This window comes from Mustelus asterias, chromosome 3 (assembly GCF_964213995.1).
Source record: "Mustelus asterias chromosome 3, sMusAst1.hap1.1, whole genome shotgun sequence".
Taxonomy (NCBI): domain Eukaryota; kingdom Metazoa; phylum Chordata; class Chondrichthyes; order Carcharhiniformes; family Triakidae; genus Mustelus; species Mustelus asterias.
The window spans coordinates 85,036,956-85,060,903 of NC_135803.1; the positions used below are offsets into that span (position 1 = coordinate 85,036,956).

The 23,948-nt window shown below is 45.0% G+C and overlaps 1 protein-coding gene across 4 annotated transcripts in view; it reads left to right on the forward strand.

Moving 5' to 3' along the window:
• The window catches only part of LOC144491451 (solute carrier organic anion transporter family member 2A1-like), a 450,593-nt gene that overhangs the window by 22,313 nt on the left and 404,332 nt on the right, over positions 1-23,948 (forward strand). For all 4 annotated transcript variants that reach the window (XM_078209279.1, XM_078209280.1, XM_078209282.1 and 1 more), the window contains exon 2: positions 19,534-19,671. In XM_078209279.1, coding sequence (XP_078065405.1) covers positions 19,534-19,671 — 138 coding nt within the window. The remainder of the gene's footprint in view (positions 1-19,533; positions 19,672-23,948) is intronic.

Here is a 23,948-nt window from a genome sequence, read left to right on the forward strand (position 1 = left end):
GTTAGGCCCCATTTGGAATACTGCATCCAGTTCTGGTCGCCACACTACCAGAAGGAAGTGGAAGCTTTGGAGAGAGTACAGAGAAGGTTTACCAGGATGTTGCCTGGTATGAAGGGTATTAGCTATGAGGTGAGATTGAGTAAACTCGGGTTGTTCTCCCTGGAAAGACGGAGGTTGAGGGGCGACCTAATAGAAGTTTATAAAATTATGAAGGGCATAGATAGGGTGAACAGTTGGAAGCTTTTTCCCAGGTCAGAAATGACAAACGCAAGGTGTCACAAGTTCAAGGGCAAGGTTCAATACAGATATGCGGGGGATGTTTTTTACACAGAGGGTGGTGGGGGCCTGGAATGCACTACCAAGCAAGGTGGTTGAAGCAGACACGCTAGGATCATTTAAGATTATTTAGATAACCACATGAGCAGACTGGGAATAGAGGGATACAAACGGATGGTCTAGTTAGGAATACACGATCGGTGCAGGCTTGGAGGGCCAAAGGGCCTGTTTCTGTGCTGTATTGTTCTTTGTTCTCTTTGTTCTTTGTACTCGAGCTGCAATCTTACCAATGTCCTGTATAGTTGTGCCAAGGCTTCCCCTACTTTTATCAACCTTTCCCCCCCCCCCCCCGCACCACCACCACCACAACTTTGCAATAGATATCACTTGTAGATTTGGTTACTGTTACGACACAGAGGTGAATCCCCTTTACCTTATGTCATAATCTGATAAAAATATTTGGGAAGATATTAACTGTTCTTAATTAACGTTTAAATTCATTAACATAAAGGCCTGACGCTCACTTTAAGTGAATAATTAACAAAGGTATTTTATTTAAATAACCAGCAACTTTAACTAAACAAGATATTAACTGAGGTACGTTTCAACTGAAATGCTTTTCAAATAATACAAGAAACATTCTCACCAAAATTATGAAAGGCATAGATAGGGTGAACGGTGGGAAGCTTTTCCCCAGGTCGGTGGTGACGTTCACGAGGGGTCATAGGTTCAAGGTGAAGGGGGGGAGGTTTAACACAGATATCAGAAGGACATATTTTACACAAAGGGTGGTGGGGGCCTGGAATGCGCTGCCAGGCAAGGTGGTGGAGGCGGACACACTGGGAACGTTTAAGACTTATCTCGACAGCCATATGAACGGAGTGGGAATGGAGGGATACAAAAGAATGGTCTAGTTTGGACCAGGGAGCGGCGTGGGCTTGGAGGGCCGAAGGGCCTGTTCCTGTGCTGTATTGTTCTTTGTTCTTTGTTGTTCAAAACAATAATAACAGAACTCTCAAGAAAAAATAACCAGGTCTGGTAGCGTTATGAAGTTTTGGAGTTCTTCTGTAGTTGTCCGTAAGGTCTTTCTGACTCGGTATCCTTCCGTTACATAGCTGGATAATTCTCTTAAGAGCTATTTAGACTGACAGGGGTGGAGAGCTGCTCTCGAAATGAATGCTGGCTTTTTTGATTGGCTGCCCTGGCCTCTGGAGATGTTCTCCCTTGAAATGGCTATTGCTTTGGCTTTTATACCTGCTATGAGTTCGCAATTTCCTGACACCACAATTGGTTTGATGCTGTCAACACGTTCAAAGTGTCTTCTTTAAACTCATAAGTTAACAAAATGCAAAAACCTGCAGACCTGTTTACCAACGCAACCCTATACTTTTAGTCTTTTTGAAACAAACAAAAAACACAGAAAATTACAGCACAGGAACAGGCCCTTTGGCCTGCCACGCCTGCTCCGATCATGCTGCCTGACTGAACTAAAACTCCTTACCCTTCCAGGGACTGTATCTCTCTGTTCCCATCCTATTCATGTATTTGTCAAGACACCCCTTAAAATTCACTATTGTATCTGCTTCCAGTACCTCCCCCGGCAGAGAGTTCCAGGCACCCACCACCCTCTGTGTAAAAAAAACTTACCTCGTACATCTCCTTTAAACCTTGCCCCTCGCACCTTCAACCTTTTGCCCCTCGTAATTGGTTCTACCACCCTGGGAAAAAGCTTCTAACTATCCATTCTGTCCATGCCCCTCATAAGCTTGTAGACTTCTATCAGGTCGCCCCTCAACCTCCGTTGTTCCAATAAGAACAAACCAAGCTTCTCCAATCTCTCCTCATAGCTAATACCCTCCATACCAGGCAACATCCTGGTAAACCTTTTTTGTACCCTCTCCAAAGCCCCCACATCCTTCTATTGAGGGGCAACCAGAATTGAACACTATATTCCAAGTGCGACCTAACTAAGGTTCTATAAAGCTGCAACATGACTTGCCAATTTTTAAACTCCATGCGCCCTGGGCGATGAAGGCAAGCATACGATATGCCTTCTTGACTACCTTCTCCACCTGCATTGCCACTTTCAGTGACCTGTGTACCTGCACACCTAGATCCCTTTGCCTATCAATATGCTTAAGGGTTCTGCCATTTACTGTATATTTCCTATCTGTATTAGAATGCATTACGTCACATTTGTCTGGATTAAACTCCATCTGCCATCTCTCCGCCCAAGTCTCCAACCGATCTATATTCTGCTGCATCCTCTCATGGTCCTCATTGCTATCCGCAATTCCACCAACCTTTGTGTTGTTGGCAAACTTAGTAATCAAACCAGTTACATTTTCCTCCAAACCATTTATTTTATATATATATATTACAAACACCAAAGGTCCCTGAGGAACGCCACTTGTCACCGCCCTCCATTCAGAAACGCACCCTTCCACTGCTACCCTCCGTCTTCTATGACCGATGTGGAGATGTCGGCGTTGGACTGGGGTAAACACAGTAAGAGTTTAACAACACCAGGTTAAAGTCCAACAGGTTTATTTGGTAGCAAATGCCATTAGCTTTCGGAGCGCTGCTCCTTCGTCAGGTACAATTGTGCAAGACATTGGTAAGGCCACATTTGGAGTACACTGCATTTCAGCACAGAACTCAAAAACAGCTTTTAAAGGGACAACACACTGCTTTCTTTCCATAGAACCATAGACCCCTACAGTGCAGAAAGAGGCCATTCAGCCCATCGAGTCTGCACCGACCACGATCCCACCCAGGCCCTACCCCCATATCACTACATATTTTACCCACTAATCCCTCTAACCTATGCATCTCAGGACACTAAGGGGCAATTTTAGCATGGCCAATCAACCTAATCGCACATCTTTGGACTGTGGGAGGAAACCGGAGCACCCGGAGGAAACCCATGCAGACACGAGGAGAATGTGCAAACTCCACACAGACAGTGACCCAAGCCAGGAATCGAACCCAGGTCCCTGGAGCTGTGAAGCAGCAGTGCTAACCACTGTGCTACCATGCCGCCCAGGTGATATAATGGCACAGAGAGAGAACTAACTAATGAACAGGAAACAAGTCAGGATAAATGAGTAATTTTCAGGAACCCTCTAGTATTTTTTACAATTATTTCATATCTTTATAAATATTCCTTATATCTTTACAAATTCAACTTCACAACAGTTACAATAGTCTGGCCCTTCATCCAGAACATTAATATAGATTGTAAGTAACAGGAGCCCTATTACTGATCCCTGTGTATACCACTGGTTATAGTTTGTCAACCTGAAAATTACTCATTTATCCTGACTTGTTTCCTGTTCATTAGTTAGTTCTCTCTCTGTTCCATTATATCACCTCCAACATCATTAGCTCTTATGTTGTAACCTTTTAGGAGGAACCCTTTCAAAATTTCTTTTGCCTGCATTTGGCCGTATCCCTCTAAATCTTTCCCATCCATGTACCTGTCCAAATGTATTTTAAATGTTGTAATTACATCTGCCTATACCACCTCTTCTGGCAGCTCATTCATGCACCACCCTCTGTGTGAAAAAGTTGCCCCTCAGATCCCTTTTAAATCTTTCCCCTCTCACCTTAAACTTATGCCCTCTAGTTTTGGGCTCCCCTACCCTGGGGAAAAGACTGTGGCTATTCACCTTATCTATGCCCCTTATGATTTTGTAAACAGCTGTTAAACCTCATCCTCCTACAATCCAAGGAAAAAAGTCCCAGCCTATCCAGCCTCTCCTTATAATTCAAACTTTCCAGTCCCAGTAACATCCTTGTAGATATTTTCTGCACCCTTTCCAGTTTAATACCCTTCCTAAAGCAGGGCGACCAGTGTTGTACGCAATACTCCAAATGTGGCCTTACCAATGTCTTGCACAAATGTAACATAACATCCCAACTCCTGCACACAGTGCTCTGACCTATGAAGGCAAGTGTGCCAAATGCCGTCATCACCTTGCAGTCTACCTGTGACGCCACTTTCAAGGAACTATGTACCTGCATCCCAGGTCTCTCTGTTCGACAACACTCCCCAGGGCCCTACTATTAACTGTGCAAGTCCTGCCCTGGTTTGTTTTACCAAAGTACAACACTTTGCATTATTTGAATCAAAACTCATCTGCCATACCTCAGCCCACTGACCCAGTTGATCAAGATCCTGTTACAGCCTTAGACAACCTTCACTGTTCACAATACCACCAATTTTGATGTCATCTGCAAACTTACTAACTATGTCTCCTCTATTCTCATCCAAATTGGTTTATATAAATGACAAACAACAGTGAACCCAACACCGATCTCTGCAGCACCCCACTGGTCACGGGCTTCCAGTCTGAAAAACAACCCTTTACCACCACCCTCTGTCTCCTACTGGCAAGCCAATTTTATATCCAATTAATTTGTCGAACATGATTTCCCTTTCACAGATCCATGTTGACACTGCCTGGTTGTATTATGATTTTCTAAACGTCCTGCTACTATTCCTTACAAATGAATTGTAGCATTTTCCAATGACAGATTTTAATTTAGGCTGAACCGTTGCATTCCATGTGGTATGGGTAAACCCATAATGCTATTACGAAGGGAGTTCCAGGATATTGAGCCACCAATAGTTCCAGTCAGGCTGGTGAGTTGCTTCGAAGGATATTTTCAGGTGGTGCTGTTCCAATGTGTCTGCTACCCTTATCCTTTAGATGCTAGTGGCTGTGAATTTGGGAAATGCTGTCGAAGAAGGTTTGGCAAGTTGCTGCAATAAATCTTGTGAATGCTGCTACTGTGCTGCGGGCACGGGAGTGAATGTTTAAGATTGTGGGTGGGGTGGTAATCAAGAGGACATCTTTGTCCTGGATTTGTCAAGCCCCTTGAGTGTTATTGGAGCTGCACTCATCCAGGCAAGTGGAGAGTAGTCAATCACAGTCTGCACTTGTGCATTGTAGATGGTGGACTGGCTTTGGGGGGGCGGGGGGATTCTCAGGATTCCCAGTCTCTGATCTGCTTTTGTAGCCACAGTATTTAGATAGTGGGGCGGCATAGTGGCTAGCACTGCTGCCTCACAGCACCAGGGACCCGGGTTCAATTCTGTCCTTGGGTGATTGTCTGTGTGAAATTTGCACATTCTCCCTGTGTCTGCATGTGTTTCCTCCGGGTGCTCCGGTTTCCTCGCACAGTCCAAAGATGTGCGGGTTAGGTTGATTGACCATGCTAAATTGTCTTTTATTGTCAGGGGGATTAGGAGGGTAAATATGTGGGGTTACAGCGATAGGACCTGGGTGCGATTGTTGTCAGTGCAGGCTTGATGGGCCAAATGGCCTCCTTCTGTACTGAATATTCTATGATAGCTAATCCAGTTCAGTTTCTCGTCAATAGTAACCCCCAGGATGTTGATAGTGGAGGATTAAGTGATGGTAATGTCAGAAATCCTTGGTTACCAGCAACCTTAGGCACACTTGGCGACTCTTAATACAAACAGCGCTAGACACCGTGCATCCTCTTTAATTATTTGTGCATAAGGAGAACCCCCCCCCACCCCATCAAAATGGGTGGAGTGGTTCTGACATTACAGAAAAACAAATTAGCCGTTACAGTCAATTACAGCAAATCGGGAACAAGCATTTTGTTCACACCCTACAGTGACGTACATATGTGCCAATTAAATTCTGTCTTTTCGCCCTTTCTCATTCATTGAAAAATTGACATCTGCTAATCCTTCATTTACATAGCATATCCCCTTTGGTATTTGTTGTGGAAAACATCTGGTCTTGTTCACACTCTGGTGAAGGTCAAAAGCTGAATGTTATGAGGCCTATGCAAAAGAAGATTAGTCTGAAAGCAGACAGGCTTCCTTGAAGGTCTGCAACTGATAAAATTCTCACAAACTGTTACAGAGAAGGCATGACCTGAGCATTTTAACTTTCACACTTCCCTCCTTATGTGTCCTCCATGACTTCTACAGCTCTGCGCATCAGCTTTCTAAATTTTTCCTCCTTTGGTTCGTTAATTGGGAGGACTGGAAGGAGATAGAGGGCTGGGCTGTGGACAAACGAAAGAGGGCAGTAGATAGAACAGATACAGCAAGAGACAAGCTGAATAACCATGCACAAGACGATGAACAGGGCCAGGTCTGTAATAAGGTACTTGAGAAGGTTAGGGAGCCAGCCCCACCAGTCAAAGGGTTTTTCCTAAGCAACTGAGTGCAAAAGACGCACCTGCTCCTGAATGGTATGTACACCTGTCTCGATCCTATGATCCTCATTAACGTAACTACAGCATACCTCATTATAGTTGTAGGTTACTCACACTCCCCTCCCTGCACTGCTAACAGGAGATCGAGAACCATGCGGTTCTGTAGCACCACTTTAGAAAGGGACTGAATTTCCGACTGTAGGCCCTGAATGGCATCCATGGTGCTGTTTTCAATTATTTCCAGGATAGCGGAAATATTAATAATAGCCTTTTTAAATTCTGAGACCCCAAAACCTGGGAGGAGGGTGAACAAACCGGTGAAAGCCGGTATTATGGGTGGCTAGCAGGTTTGGAACTGATCGTTCCTGATGCCTCACAAACCCTAGATGGTTGTGAAAGGGGTGCTTGACCCCAAAGGCCTTGGGGATAATGTAGGGGAGTCTAAAACTAGAGGGATAAAGTTTAAGGTGAGAGGGGAGAGATACAAAAGTGTCCAGAGAGGCAATTTTTTCACACAGAGGGTGGTGAGTGTCTGGAACAAGCTGCCAGAGGTAGTAGTAGAGGCGGGTACAATTTTGTCTTTTAAAAAACATTTGGATAGTTACATGGATACGATGGGTATAGAGGGATATGGGCCAAATGCGGGCAATTGGGATTAGCTTAGGGGTTTTAAAACAAAAAAGGGTGGCATGGACAAGTTGGGCTGAAAGGCCTGTTTCCATGCTGTAAGCCTTTATGACTCTATGTGACCTATAGTGCTGGTGCTGGCCCAATCGATGGGGAGGGTCTTGAATGCTCCATCCCCACAAAGCCAGTACGAGCCATTGCGAACAAGGGTCAGGTACCAGAATGTGGAGTTTTGGCGAAAGGTAAGCCAATACTGGGTATGGGGAGATTTCTCCTGGACACACCAAAGGATATGACGAGTCTGGCTGAGACGTAAAGCCCTCAGGGCTACCCAGTCTGCACACCTGGCGTTCGATAAGGTCCCCCATGCAAGGCTTCTAGAAAAAGTGAGAGGGCATGGAATCCAAGGGGCTGCTGCCCTGTGGATCCAGAACTGGCTTGCCCAAAGGAGGCAGAGAGTGGGTATGGATGGGTCTTTTTCTAAATGAAGGTCAGTCACCAGTGGTGTACCCCAGGGATCTGTTCTGGGACCCTTGGTGTTTGTCATTTTCATAAATGACCTGGATGAGGAAGTGGAGGGATGGGTTGGTAAGTTTGCCGACGACACGAATGTTGGTGGGATTGTGGATAGTCTGGAGGGATGTCAGAAGTTACAGAGGGACATAGATAGGATGCAAGACTGGGCGGACAAGTGGCAGATGGACTTCAATCCAGATAAATGCGTAGTGGTCCATTTTGGCAGGTCAAATGGGATAAAGGAGTACAATATAAAGGGAAAGACTCTTAGTACTGTAGAGGATCAGAAGGACCTTGGGGTCCGGGTCCATAGGACTCTAAAATCGGCCTCGCAGATGGAGGAGGTGGTTCAGAAGGCGTATGGTGTGCTGGCCTTTATCAATCGAGGGATTGAGTTTAGGAGTCCGGGGATAATGATGCAGCTATATAAGACCCTCGCCAGACCCCACTTGGAGTACTGTGCTCCGTTCTGGTTGCCTCATTACAGGAAGGATGTGGAAAAGATTGAAAGGGTGCAGAGGAGATTTACAAAGATGTTGCCTGGATTGAGTGGCATGCCTTATGAGGATAGGCTGAGGGAGCTCGGTCTTTTCTCCTTGGAGAGACGTAGGATGAGAGGAGACCTAATAGAGGTATATAAGATGTTGAGAGGCATAGATCGGGTGGACTCTCAGAGGCTTTTTCCCAGGGTGGAAATGGCTGCTACGAGAGGACACAGGTTTAAGGTGCTGGGGGGTAGGTACAGGGGAAATGTTAGGGGGAAGCTTTTCACACAGAGGGTGGTGGGCGAGTGGAATCGGCTGCCGTCAGTGGTGGTGGAGGCAAACTCAATAGGGTCTTTTAAGAGACTCCTGGATGAGTGCATGGGACTTAATAGGATGGAGGGTTATAGGTAGGCCTAGAAGGTAGGGATAGGTTCGGCACAACTTGTGGAGCCGGAAGGGCCTGTTTTGTGCTGTAGTTTTTCTATGTTTCTATGATCCCATGGATACAAGGCCCTAATCCATTGGGAAAGATGCTGTCAGACGGCCAGGCTGTAACGAGACAATTGAGGGTGAGGTTGCATTACCGCTGGCAATTACACTCACCCTTGGTATAGCAGAGTTTGGCCTCGGAAGTGGGGGTCTGAGTGATGCATAAGGGGTTGTTCGTCATGCAATCCCAAAAGGATGTCATGGGACCGGACAGATTGTGGAAGCAAAACCGGGCTTCCCGGTAGTCATAATCAGCAAGGTAAGTACAGGAGCTCAATGGAAGATTACCCACCCGAATATCCCCATGGGTATAATTCCTCCTAAGACAGCCATGCCGATGTCTTAATGGCCACAGGGGTAGGTTGTTGCCTCCAGGTGCCTGTTAATGAGGATCATTGTGACTTCCACAGACCACTCAACATTTGAATGGAGAGCAAAAAAAAAGGCACTTCTGATGAGGCAGGGGTGGCAGGGAGGTGAGTACAGATCCAACATTGGGTCTGGTTGCCCTCTGTCGCCCCTCAACCTCCATCCCAGAGGTTGAGTTACATACAACAAATGCAAGAATTAAAGTAATCAGCAAAGTAAATTACCAGCTGTATTAAATTACAATTTCATACACCCTACAAAGTTACTGTTGCGAAAATAAAGACAGACTTCGCTGGCAGGAATGCTGGCACATGGGAATTACATTCCAAAACAACACTGGGTACTGATAACAACACAGCAAAACTCAAGCTTCACAAGGTCAAGAAAATCAAAACAAACAAAAAAAATCCTATCATAGGAATAACTGCATAGGACAATTATACAGGTAAATTCTACGATACTTTAAACAGCAGTCACATATTTTGACATTTATGGCTAAATTAAATGCCAGTGCATGGTATAGGGAGTTGTTTGGGGCTCAGGCAGTGGGGGAGGCGTGGGGGCGTGGCATGATCGAAGGTCTCTGGATACAGTCCCAGGACCAGTGTCCCTGGAGACCGCAGGTGAAACAAGCATTTGAGTCGCTGCCTTGGCTAGCTAATTGCTTTATCCCCAGCCAGAAGAGGATGAGGCAAACAATCTTATCCAGTAATTTATCCTCCACCTCTGCCTTAACTGGCCGGCGTATAATACATTATCTGTAACTTCTCGATTTTGGCTTCTGGTATTGGAGCTGGCATTCACAGTGCCGGAGGACTCGAACAAACTTGGGTAGGTTCTGTCTTCCCTCCCACGTAATATAATTCATTGTAAACATTTTCTTCAGATCAGGATGCAACCCTTGTACAAGAATATTTACAAGTGCTGACGTTTCAGTGTTTTGAGATATACCCAAACAATTCATGAACACCGAGCAAAACTTCTCTACATAATACATCCTTATCAGGTTCCTGTACCATGCTATGTATCCTATGCCAATGCACATTTAGAGTCCGGACTCTAAAAACAACCTTTAAAAAAATCTAAGGCAACTAAGGGTAAACTCCCTTAGAAGGAGGCTCATGTGCCTTCCCCAGATCATTTCCCATGATCATAGAGGGGATCTGTTCTATGCTGCCGGCCGGCATGGGACACAGTTACACGCAGACAGACAAAGACTGACAAAAAAAAAACAGTCAAGACTAATGAAAAAGGCTAACGGTTATGATTCGAGCAGAGTGAGATCATCTGGTCCATTTGGCAGAAAAAGGTATAACAGCAAAAAGATGCGAATCAATTTGGAATTAATCAAATCGGGATTGCCGTTTTCCGGGGACTCGAGCCCCAGAAAAACGTGCCTATACAGGGGGTCCAACCCCCAACTCTTATGTTGCACTCTCAGGGGACTCAAACCCCTGTTACGTACTCTGGTAATGTTTACACAGGACAGCGTGTGTGTTTCCCCGGTCAAGATGGCTCAGTGCCCAAAACCAGGCAGCCACGGTCTCTGAGCCTTTGGTCAGTGAGGCACCACACTTCCTTCCCGTGTGGACACTCCGGGGGTTTGCTCTCTCGGTGAAACCTCCAAAAACTGTCAGAGATCCTTGGGTACCAGCAACCTTAGGCACGCTTAGTCGACTTTTAATACAAACAGCGTTAGACACCATGCATCCAATGCAAGGTCTTTAATTACTTGTGCGCAAGGAGAACTAACCCCCGCCCCCCCCCAATCGAAATGGCTGGAGTGGTTCTGACGTTACAGAAAAACAACTTAGCAGTTATAGTCAATTACAGCAAATCAGGAACAAGCATTTTGTTTGCATCCTTCATATTTGACATACATATTTGCCAGTTAAATCCTGGCTTTTCGCCCTTTCTCATTTATTGAAAAATTGACTTCTGCTAATCCTTCATTTGCATAGCATATCCCCATATCTCGCTTTTGGTATTTGTTATGGAAAAAATCTGGTTTTGTTCACCCTCTGCTGAAGATCAAAAAGCAGAATGTTATGAGCCTATGCAAAAGGTTAGTCTGAAAGCAGACAAGCTCCCTTGAAGGTCTGCAGCTGATAATATTCTCATAAACTGTTACAGAGAAGGCATGATTTTTTTTAAATCTGAGCATTTTAACTTCCTTTTAGATTCTTTTAACTGGAGGAATACAGAGAGAGTAGGAAAGATCTCAAACGGGGAGTTAGAAGGGCAAAAAGAGGGCACGAGATGTTCTTGGCAGGCAGGATTAAGGAGAATCCTAAGGCATTCTATTCATACGTTCGGAACAAAAGAGTTGTCAGGGAGAAAATCGGACCTCTCAGGGACAAAGGAGGGGAATTATGCTTAGAACCCAAGGGAATAGGGGAGATCCTAAATGAATACTTTGCATCGGTATTCACGAAGGAGAGGGGCGTGTTAACCGGGAGTGTCTCGGAGGGAGGTGTTGACCCGTTAGAGAAAATCTCCATTACAAGAGAGGAAGTGTTAGGTTTTTTAGGGAACATTAAAACTGACAAAGCCCCAGGGCCTGATGGCATCTATCCTCGACTGCTCAGGGAGACGAGAGGTGAAATTGCTGGGCCTCTGACGGAAATCTTTGTCGCTTCTTTGGACACGGGTGAGGTCCCTGAGGATTGGAGGATAGCGAATGTGGTCCCATTGTTTAAGAAGGGTAGCAGGGATAACCCAGGAAATTATAGGCCGGTGAGCTTGACGTCCGTGGTAGGGAAGTTGTTGGAGAGGATTCTTAGAGACAGGATGTATGTGCATTTAGAACGGAACAATCTCATTAGTGACAGACAGCATGGTTTTGTAAGAGGGAGGTCGTGCCTTACAAATTTGGTGGAGTTTTTTGAGGAAGTGACAAAAACGGTTGACGAAGGAAGGGCCGTGGATGTCGTCTATATGGATTTCAGTAAGGCATTTGACAAAGTCCCACATGGCAGGTTGGTTAAGAAGGTTAAGGCTCATGGGATACAAGGAGAAGTGGCTAGATGGGTGGAGAACTGGCTTGGCCATAGGAGACAGAGGGTAGTGGTCGAAGGGTCTTTTTCCGGCTGGAGGTCTGTGACCAGTGGTGTTCCGCAGGGCTCTGTACTGGGACCTCTGCTATTTGTGATATATATAAATGATTTGGAAGAAGGTGTAACTGGTGTAATCAGCAAGTTTGCGGATGACACGAAGATGGCTGGAATTGCGGATAGCGAAGAGCATTGTCGGGCAATACAGCAGGATATAGATAGGCTGGAAAATTGGGCGGAGAGGTGGCAGATGGAATTTAATCCGGATAAATGCAAAGTGATGCATTTTGGAAGAAATAATGTAGGGAGGAGTTATACAATAAATGGCAGAGTCATCAGGAGTATAGAAACACCGAGGGACCTAGGTGTGCAAGTCCACAAATCCTTGAAGGTGGCAACACAGGTGGAGAAGGTGGTGAAGAAGGCATATGGTATGCTTGCCTTTATAGGACGGGGTATAGAGTATAAAAGCTGGAGTCTGATGATGCAGCTGTATAGAACGCTGGTTAGGCCACATTTGGAGTACTGCGTCCAGTTCTGGTCGCCGCACTACCAGAAGGACGTGGAGGCATTGGAGAGAGTGCAGAGAAGGTTTACCAGGATGTTGCCTGGTATGGAGGGTCTTAGCTATGAGGAGAGATTGGGTAGACTGGGGTTGTTCTCCTTGGAAAGACGGAGAATGAGGGGAGATCTAATAGAGGTGTACAAGATTATGAAGGGTATAGATAGGGTGAACAGTGGGAAGCTTTTTCCCAGGTCGGAGGTGACGATCACGAGGGGTCACGGGCTCAAGCTGAGAGGGGCGAAGTATAACTCAGAAATTAGAGGGATGTTTTTTACACAGAGGGTGGTGGGGGCCTGGAATGCGCTGCCAAGTAGGGTGGTGGAGGCAGGCACACTGACATCGTTTAAGACTTACCTGGATAGTCACATGAGCAGCCTGGGAATGGAGGGATACAAACGATTGGTCTAGTTGGACCAAGGAGCGGCACAGGCTTGGAGGGCCGAAGGGCCTGTTTCCTGTGCTGTACTGTTCTTTGTTCTTTGTTCCACAAGAATGCCTTCTTAAAACTTTGTGCCTCTCTACATCATTTCTTATTTTAAGACCATTCATAAAACCTACCTCTTTGTCCAGGCATATGGCCATATGCTCTGACGTCTCATATGGCTTACTGTCATTTTCTATTTTGTGATGTTTTATTAAATATAAATTGTTGAATGTCAAGGGGAGATGGTTAGTTTCTTTCTTATCGGGGATGATCTCTGCCTGGCCCTTGTGTGACATGTATATTCCTTATCACTTATCAGACCAAGCCTGAATGTTTCCCATGTGGATACTGATTTGAGTCATAAACAGTTCTCAATACTGTGGAATCATCAGTGGACATCATCATTGGTTGGAGGATTGGAACATCAGTCTGGTCTTATGACACTACTCTGAGGAGCTCCTGCAATGAATCATAGAACCATAGAATCTCTACAGTGCAGAAGGAGGCCATTCTGCACTAACTGACAGAGCATCTTACCCAGGCCCACCCCTCCACCCTATTGCCATACCTAAATGCATTTATCTTGGCGAATCTACCTAATCTACACATCGTGGGATACTAAGGGGCAATTTAGCATGGTTAATTTGCCTAACCTGCACATCTTCGGGCCGTGGTAGGAAACCGGAGCACCCGGAGGAAGCCCACTAAAACACGGGGAGAATGTGGAAACTCCACACAGATTGTTACCTGAGGCTGGAATCGATCCTGGGTCCCTAGCCCTGTGAGGCAACAGTGCTAACCACTGTGCCACCCTATTCTACAACTGAGATCATTGACCTTTAATAAACACTGCCATGTTTCTTTGTGCTATAAGTCACTCCAACCAGTGGAGAATTTTCTTGAGATTCCCATTAACATCAGTTTTATCTGGGCTCCCTTACAGTATGCTTGATTATATAGAGACTAAATAGCACTGATTTAGTACTATTTTACTAATCCAGATGGCAAGGCTTTTGGTGTGGGAACGTGGGGTCAAATCCCACCATGGCAGCTGGTGGAATTTAAATTCAGTTAATAAATAAAATCTGGAATATAAGGCTGGTCTCAGTAATGGTAACCATGACACTGAATATTGATTGTCGTAAACCCCCATCTGGTTCACTAATGTCCTTTTGAGAAGGAAATCTGCCATCAAAGAACAAAGAAAATTACATCACAGGAACAGGCCCTTCGGCCCTCCAAGCCTGCACTGACCATGCTGCCCATCTGAACTAAAACCACCATGCTTCCGGGGACCATATCCCTTTATTTCCATCCTATCCATGCATTTGTCAAGATGCCCCTTAAAAATCACTATTGTATCTGCTTCCACTACCTCTCCTGGCAGCGTGTTCCAGGCACTCACCACCCTCTGTGTAAAAAAACTTGCCTCCGAGAACAAACAAAGAACAAAGAAAATTACAGCAAAGGAACAGGCCCTTAGCCCTCCAAGCCTACACCGAACATGCTGCCCGACTGAACTAAAACCCCCTACCCTTCCGGGGACCATATCCCTCCATTCCCATCCTATTCATGTACTTGTCAAGACGCCCCTTAAAAGTCACGACTATATCTGCTTCCACTACTCCCCCGGCAACAAGTTCTAGGCTCCCACTACCCTCTGTGTAAAAAAATCTGCCTCGTACATCTCTTTTAAACCTTAGCCTTCGCACCTTAAACCTATGCCCCCTAATAATTGACTCTTCCACACTGGGAAAAAGCTTCTGACTATCCACTCTGTCATTGCCTCTCATAATCTTGTAGACTTCTATCGGGTCGCCCCTCAACCTCCGTCGCTCCAGTGGGAACAAACCAAGTTTCTCCAACCTCTCCTCATAGCTAATGCCCTCCATATCAGGCAACATCCTGGTAAATCTTTTCTGTACCTTCTCCAAAGCCTCCACATCCTTCTGGTAGTGTGGCGACCAGAGTTGAACACTATATTCCAAGTGCGGCCGAACTAAGGTTCTATAAAGCTGCAACATGACCTGCCAATTTTTAAACTCAGTGCCCGGCCGATGAAGGCAAGTATGTCGTATGCCTTCTTGACTACCTTCTCCACCTGCATTGCCACTTTCAGTGACCTGTGTACCTGTACACCCAGATCCCTCTGCCTATCAATACTCTGAAGGGTTCTGCCATTTATTGTATATTTCCTATCTGTATTAGACCTTCCAAAATACATTACCTCACATTTGTCTGGATTAAACTCCATCTGCCATCTCTCTGCCCAAGTCTCCAACTGATCTGTATCCTCTGATGGTCCTCATCGCTATCCGCAAATCCACCAATCTTTGTGTCGTCTGCAAACTTACTAATCAAACCAGTTACATTTTCCTCCAAATCATTTATATATATATTACAAACAGTAAAGGTCCCAGCACTGATCCCTGAGGAACGCCACTTGTCACAGCCCTCCATTCAGAAACACACTCTTCCACTGCTACCCTCTGTCTTCTTTGACCGAGCCAGTTTTATATCCATCTTGCCAGCTCACCTCTGATCCCATGTGACTTCACCTTCTGCACCAGTCTGCCATGAGGGACCTTGTCAAAGGTCTTGCTGAAGTCCATGTAGACAACATTCACTGTCCTACCCTCATCAATCATCTTCGTCACTTCCTCGAAAAACCCGATCAAGTTCGTGAGACACGACCTCCCCTTCACAAAACCTACATCGCCTTTAAACCTTGCCCCTCACACCTTAAATCTATGCCCACTGGTAATTGACTCTTCCACCCTAGGAAAAAGCTTCTGACTATCTACTCTGGCCATGCCCTTCATAATCTTGTAGACTTCCATCAGGTTGCCCATCAACCCCCGCCGTTCCATCCTTACCAGATTTGGCTGACATAAGAAAATAAGAACTAGGAGCAGGAGTAGGCCATCTAGCCCCTCGAGCCTGCTCTGCCATTCAATAAGATAATGGCTGATCTTTTCGTGGACTCAGCTATCAAGCAGCACTTACACAGCAAGGCATGCTCACTCTACATGTGACTCCAGACCGAGAACAATGTGGTTGACTCGAACTGCCCTTTGAAATTGACAAACAAGCTACTCAGTTCAAAGCCAGTTAGGGATGGGCAACATAGCTGGCCTTGCTAGTGATGCCCATGTCCCATCAAACAATGGCACAGTGGTTAACAGTGCTGCCTCACAGCACCAGGAATGCAGGTTCAATTCCCAGCTTGGGTGACTGTATGGAGTCTGAATGTTCTCCGTGTGTCTGCGTGGGTTTCCTCCGGGTGCTCCCATTTTCTCCCACAGTTCAAAAGATGTGCTGGTTAGGTGCTTTGGCCATGCTAAATTTTCCCTCAGTGTACCCGAACTTGCGCCGGAGTGTGGCGACCTTTTTCACAATAACTTCATTGCAGTGTTAATGTAAGCGTACTTGTGACTAATACATAAATGTAAATAAAGAAAATATGTAATGGAAGTCATCCTCACCTCTGTTTCTGAATTCAGCCCTTATGACCATGCTTGGACTAAGGCTGTAATAATGTTTACAGCCAAGCCGATTCAAGTGAGCATGTCTTGCTTTGTAAGTGCCGCTTGATAGCACTATAAATGGCGCCTTCCATCACTTTGATGGTGATAAAGACTTGAATGATGGGATGGTACCTCATCTCATAATCTAAAAAGTGTGTGAAGTGGTGTGACCTGCTCTTCATCAACTCCTCATAGTTAAATTCAACATAAATCCCTGACACACTCTACATCAAAACGCAACAATTTATTTATCTAACGAACAGTAAACAACTTTACTAAACTATTAACAAACCGACTAAAACAAGATTCTATTGAATGCTGTTCCAATAAATATAATTCCCACTCATTAGCAAAAAAGTGAATTTAGTCACTCTCTAAATTACAAACAGGTTTTATGTCTTCCGAAATATTCTGGGCCTTCTCTGTTGATTCTTCTGCTTGGAACTTCTTTCTTCTTTTTCTTTGGCAGCTTTGCGCTGTGGCAGGCGGCAGTTGCTCTCTCCTTTTTGTCCCACTGCTCTCTTCTTTTATACCTGCGATGACATATCAATATTTCCCACAATAGGATTGGTCCGAGATTGTCAAAACCATCAGATTTAAATTTAATAGGTTTTGGTATCTAAGTGCTTAATTCAAACTGATTGGCTAAATTTGAAAGCCTGTTGTCTTGGTAACACTGCTGCTTGGCCTTTCAATACCAATTCAGTTCATTTGGGGCTCCTTAGGTACTTGCATTTTTTTAACTCTAAGCACAGGAAAAGCACCACCTTGTAAAGGGACCATGAAATGCTTTCTCCCTAGCATTTTATAATTTTACAAACACCAATCTACAATTACTCTATCCAACTTCGCAACAGTATAAATATGTGAGGAGTAAAAGGATGAGACGTGAAGGAATAGGGCCTATAAAAGGTGAAGGCGGGAAAATCAGTACCGAGCCATTGGAAATGGCAGAGGTGCTTAATGAGTATTTTGTCCACGGTTTTCACAGAGGAGAAGGACATGGGTGGATGTACTGTGGGCTTGCGGTGGACTGAAAAGATTGAGTATGTGGACTTTAACAAAGAGGTTGTGCTGGAATCTTTGAATGGCATCAAGATAGATAAGTCATCGTGTCCGGATGGGATGTACCCCAGGTTACTGTGGGAGATGAGGGAAGAGATTGCAGAGCCTCTGGCGATGATCTTTGCGTCATTGATGGAGACGGGAGAGGTGCCGGAGGATTGGAGGATTGCGGATGTGGTTCCTATTTTCAAGAAGGGGAATAGGGATAGCCCAGGAAATTACTGACCGGTGAGTCTAACCTCAGTGGTTGGTAAGCTGATGGAGAAGATCCTGAGGGAGAAGATTTATGAGCATTTGGAGAGGTTTAATATGCTCAAGAATACTCAGCATGGCTTTGTCAAAGGCAGATCGTGCCTTACGAGCCTGGTGGAGTTCTTTGAAAATGTGACTAAACACATTGACGAAGGGAAAGTGGTAGATGTGGTTTATATGGATTTTAGCAAGGCGTTCGATAAGGTCCCCCATGCAAGGATTCTAGAAAAAGTGAGAGGGCATGGGATCCAAGGGGCTGCTGCCCTGTGGATCCAGAACTGGCTTGCCCAAAGGAGGCAAGAGTGGGTATAGATGGGTCTTTTTCTAAATGGAGGTCGGTCACCAGTGGTGTACCAGGGATCTGTTCTGGGACCCTTGCTGTTTGTCATTTTCATAAATGACCTGGATGAGGAAGCGGAGGGATGGGTTGGTAAGTTTGCCGATGACACGAAGGTTGGTGGGGTTGTGGATAGTCTGGAGGGATGTCAGAAGTTACAGAGGGACATAGATAGGATGCAAGACTGGGCGGAGAAGTGGCAGATGGACTTCAACCCAGATAAATGCGTAGTGGTCCATTTTGGCAGGTCAAATGGGATGAAGGAGTACGATATTAAGGGAAAGACTCTTAGTACTGTAGAGGATCAGAAGGACTTTGGGGTCCGGGTCCATAGGACTCTAAAATCGGCCCCGCAGGTGGAGGAGGTGGTTAAGAAGGCGTATGGTGTGCTGGCCTTTATCAATCGAGGGATTGAGTTTAGGAGTCCGGGGATAATGATGCAGCTCTATAAGACCCTCGTCAGACCCTACTTGGAGTACTGTGCTCAGTTCTGGTTGCCTCATTACAGGAAGGATGTGGAAAAGATTGAAAGGGTGCAGAGGAGATTTACAAGGATGTTGCCTGGATTGAGTGGCATACCTTATGAGGATAGGCTGAGGGAGCTCGGTCTTTTCTCCTTGGCGAGACGTAGGATGAGAGGAGACCTAATAGAGGTATATAAGGTGTTGAGAGGCATAGATCGGGTGGACTCTCAGAGGCTTTTTCCCAGGGTGGAAATGGCTGCTATGAGAGGACACAGGTTTAAGGTGCTGGGGTGTAGGTACAGGGGAAATGTTAGGGGGAAGTTTTTCACACAGAGGGTGGTGGGCGAGTGGAATCGGCTGCCGTCAGTGGTGGTGGAGGCAAACTCAATAGGGTCTTTTAAGAAACTCCTGGATGAGGACATGGGACTTAATAGGATGGAGGGTTATAGATAGGCCTAAAAGGTAGGGATATGTTCGGCACAACTTGTGGAACCGAAGGGCCTGTTTTGTGCTGTAGTTTTTCTATGTTTCTATATAATAAAATCCAATGTATTATGATGCAATATAATGAGTGCTGCCATGAACACATGTTGTATGTCATCAACTCTCAAGTACAGAATGAGGAGAAATATATACCAAATGAAAATTTCTGATTTCCAAAACATGTTTCAGGGGTTTGACACCAACCCAATTTGTCACTTGGCAATAGTCCGACTAACTATTCATCATCTACCAGAACCCCTTTTAGGAACCGTATTTACACTTGGACTCATTTTTATCAGCATTGATTCCTGAAGATTTAAAGATTTTTTGAAGTTTTGGAACTTGTTCCTGAGCATGGTAACAGATTTTCTGACAGTTTTCCCTTTTTCCTTTGCAGCTCTTTGTCTTGTGCCACGGAATGCTGCAGTGCGCCCAGCTCTTGTATAGTGCCTATTTCAAAAGCAGCATTGTCACCATTGAGAAACAATTTGGCCTCTCCAGCTTCTCATCCGGCTTCATCTCCAGCTTGCATGAGGTATAGTAGTAGAAATGAGCCATGGTTTAGCTCAGGTCAGACACAGTCCTGTGGATTTGTAACTCAGAATACAGATGGTCATATGGAATTTATCAAAGGAGCAAATGTGATGTGAGAAAAACCTTTTTCCCACAGCGAGTGGTTTGCATCTGGAATTCACTGTCTGGAAGTGTGTTGGAGTCAGGTTCAATCAAAGCATTCAAAAGGGCATTGAATGTTTATTTGAGTAGAAACAATGTGCAGGAGTTTGGGAAAAAGGCAGGGGAATGGCACTTTGGCTCGTTTGGAGAGCCAGTGCAGACACAATGGGTCAAATGGCCTCCTTCTGCAGCAAAGAGTCAATTCCATAGCAATTGAGTCTCACATGGTGCGTCATCTGCCTAGTAATAGACATCACAGAGAAAGTGCAGAATATTCTTCAGAAGGAAGGGAATGTGTCAGATCTGGTACACGTCAGTACCAATGACACAGAGAGGACAGCTGTTGAGTCCTACTGTCAGATTTTCATAGAAACCCTACAGTGCAGAAGGAGGCCATTCGGCCCATCGAGTCTGCACCGACCACAATCCCACCCAGGCCCTACCCCCACATATTTACCCGCTAATCCCTCTAACCTACGCATCCCAGGACTCTAAGGGGCAATTTTTAACCTGGCCAATCAACCTAACCTGCACATCTTTGGCCTGTGGGAGGAAACCGGAGCACCCGGAGGAAACCCACGCAGGCACGAGGAGAATGTGCAAACTCCACACAGACAGTGACCCGAGACGGGAATCGAACCCGGGACCCTGGAGCTGTGAAGCAGCAGTGCTAACCACTGTGCTACCGTGCCGCCCCGAAGCTAGGGAGGAAGTTAAAAGGTATGTTGGAGAAACTTGGTTTGTTCTCACTGGAACAACGGAGGTTGAGGGGCGACCTAATAGAAGTCTACAAGATTATGAGGGGTATATGGACAAAGTGAATAGTCAGAAGCTTTTTCCAAGGGTGGAAGAGCCAATTACCAGGGGACATAGATTTAAGGTGTGAGGGGCAAGGTTTAGAGGAGATGTACGAGGCAAGTTTTTTACACAGAAGGTGGTGGGTGCTTGCTGCCGGGGAAGGTAGTGGAAGCAGATATGATAGTGACTTTTAAGGGGCACTGGACAAATAGATGAATAGGATGGGAATGGAGGGATATGGTCCCCGGGAGGGGAGGGGATTTTAGTTCAGTTGGGCAGCATGGTCAGTGCAGGCTTCGAGGGCCGAAGAGCCTGTTCCTGTGCCGTAATTTTCTTTGTTCTTTGTATGATCTCAAGAGTAATAATCTCTGGATTACTTCCAGGGTCACATGCTGGAGTCATAGAGTCCTATGCCGGGATTTTACCATTGTGTTGCGCCTTTTTTTGGGTGAGAAAATTTGGTAAAGTCAGGCACGAGACGAGTAGCACGATCTGCGCCTGCTTCCGCGCCAGTTTGCACTTTACCAAGGCCCATAAATGGCCACAATCAGGAACCTGGCCAAAACGGGCATGACATCAATTTAAATAAATCTGTATGTATTTCAATCCACATAACGAGCTGCCTGCTCCACTTTACCAGCATGGCTGCCTTCAAGGAACAAATTTGCAGGGAATTCAAGAGTGGTGATATTGGGGGACTTTAAACATGCAGAAGATTGACTCGGTTAATTAAGAAGGGGAACAAGTTCTGAAACAAAAACAGAAAATTGTGGAAAATCTCAGCAGGTCTGACAGCATCTGTGGGGAGAGAATAAATGATGTGTCTTGTCTGGAGACAATACACATCTTTTTAGCCTGTCTTGATGCTCTCTCCACTCCCATTGTTTTGTTTCTTAAAGACTGGATTAGTTGTAAGTATTCGCATTCCAACCATTATTCATGTAAATTGAGTCTGTGTCTTTATAAATTCTGTTTGTGAACAGAATTCCCACTCACCTGAAGAAGGGGCTTAGAGCCTCGAAAGCTTGTGTGGCTTTTGCTACCAAATAAACCTGTTGGACTTTAACCTGGTGTTGTTAAACTTCTTACGGAGAGAATAAAGCCAACGTTTCGAGTCTAGATGTCCCTTCGTGAGCGCTGTAATGTTTTATCAGAATAGCTTCTGGACATCGCTGTACAGCATCATTGTCCCGAGATAGCCCAACTTCCTTGCAAAGTACTTGGCCGACATTGTCGCTGTGTTTCCTCTTTTCCATATATACTTTCAATTGATTAATTATTGCTGAGGGAAGGTTATTCTAGTCTCTAATGGTATTTGAAATGAAGCTGTTTCGATTTGCTTGTGTGCAACCTTGGATAGGTTCAAACTGTTTGGTATTTTCCCTCTTTTTTTAATATATGCTAGGATGCCAATAGTATACCCTTCATGGTGAGCTGCTTTGCAGAACAGTGTAAGCCTGTTCAGCTGTCTTCATTGTTGCAGTGTGGGCCACTCCAAGTAATTCAGCATAGATGCAACACTGGATGTTCTTTGAAGACCAACTGTACTGCTTGTCTTTGAGCCATTTCCAGTTTGTTAACACGGTCGGTTTGGTTGGGGTCCCAAGCCATTGCTGCATAGAGTCATAGAGGTATACAGCACAGAAAGGGGCCCTTTGGCCCATCACATCTGCACCAGTCAAAGACAACCCATGCAACTATTCTGATGCTACTTTCTTGTACCTGGTCCATAATTGTGTGATTTCAAGATATAGCTCTTGAGGCTAAAGGGATATGGGGGAAGGTGGGATCAGGGTAGTGAATTTGATGATTGGCCATGATCATAATCAATGGTGGAGCAGACTTGAAGGGCTGAATGGCCTTCTCCTGCTTCTATTTTCTATGTATGTTTCAATGTATAGCCTTGTATGCCTTGGCATCGCAAGTGCACATCTAAATACTTTTGAAATGTTATGAGGGTCTCTGCCGCCCTCCGCACCCTCTCAGACAGAGAGTTCCAAACTCCCACCACCCTCTGGGTGAAAACGTTTTTCCACACATCCCCTCTAAACCTCCTGCCCTTTACCTTTAATCTAGGTTTCCTGGTCATTGTGTCCCTCCACCAAGGGAAAAAATTTCTTCCTGTCTGTCTATGCCCCTCATAATTTTACACATCTCAGTCATGTTTCCCCCTCAGTCTCCTCTGCTCTAAGGAAAACAACCCCAATCTCACTTCATACCTAAAACTCTCCAGCCCAGGTAACATCCTGCTAAATCTCCTTAGCACACTTTGCAATGTTATCACTCCGTCCTGCAATATGGATTTTAGAACTGCACACAATACTCTAGCTGTGGCCTAACCAATGTTTTATATAGTTTCAGCAAAACCTCCCTGCTCTTAGACTCTATGCCTCGGCTAATAAAGGCAAGCATACTATATGCCTTCTTAACTACTTTATTCACCAGTCTGGGATAGGTCAAAACCTTGTATGTTACAGTCTTTAATGTTTTGTTACATTTGGTTAGATTTCTCCTTGCAAATTCTAAAATTTTGTTTGCAATATAGTTTAGGTGGTGTACCCATGCTATGTCACTTGATAGGACAATCCCAAGGTGCTACTTGACCAATGTAAGGCAGATGGCTATCATTCTGTTTGTGAAGGTCTAAGACTGTCTGCACCTTGTTGCATGCATGGTGTTGCATTTTGACATTGAAAGTCATTTGCCATCCAAGGACCATTCTTTCGGGAGAATGTTCAGGGATTCTTCTTTGCCCAGCATGATCTCAGTCACTGCTGAATTTGATGCTAGGGAATCTAGTGGATCAAGGGGACTAAGTGTTTATATGGGAACACTTGGGTAAGAGTGATCATTAGAAATGGCAAAGAGCAAGAAGAATGTAAATTGGAAGAGGACTAATGTCAAAAAGGATGAGAGAAATCTAGCCAAGCTAAAATGGAACCATATTTTTAAAGAAAAAACTGTAAAGAGAGAATTAGTGATCTTTAAGGATGTGATGTTTCAAATATAGGCTAGGAAGGTTTCAACAAGGGTGAAAGTTAACAGAACCAAAGGCACGATTCTTTAAGTGATGTGGGAGGTAGAGAATATGATGAAACAAAAAAGAGGATGTATAAGATGCATATCAGATGATTCTTCAGGTAAGAACCAGACCAATTGAAATAAGGTGAGAGCGGAAGTAAAAAAAGTAAGACTGGTAAAGAGGGAAATTAAGAATCGAAGGGCAGTCAATATAAAAGGGAACCCAAAAACTTACTATGTAAATTGTAAGCAGGTAATTAGAGGTTAGAATTCTTACTGCATACTTTTTATCAATGTTTACTAAGGAAGGGAATGCTG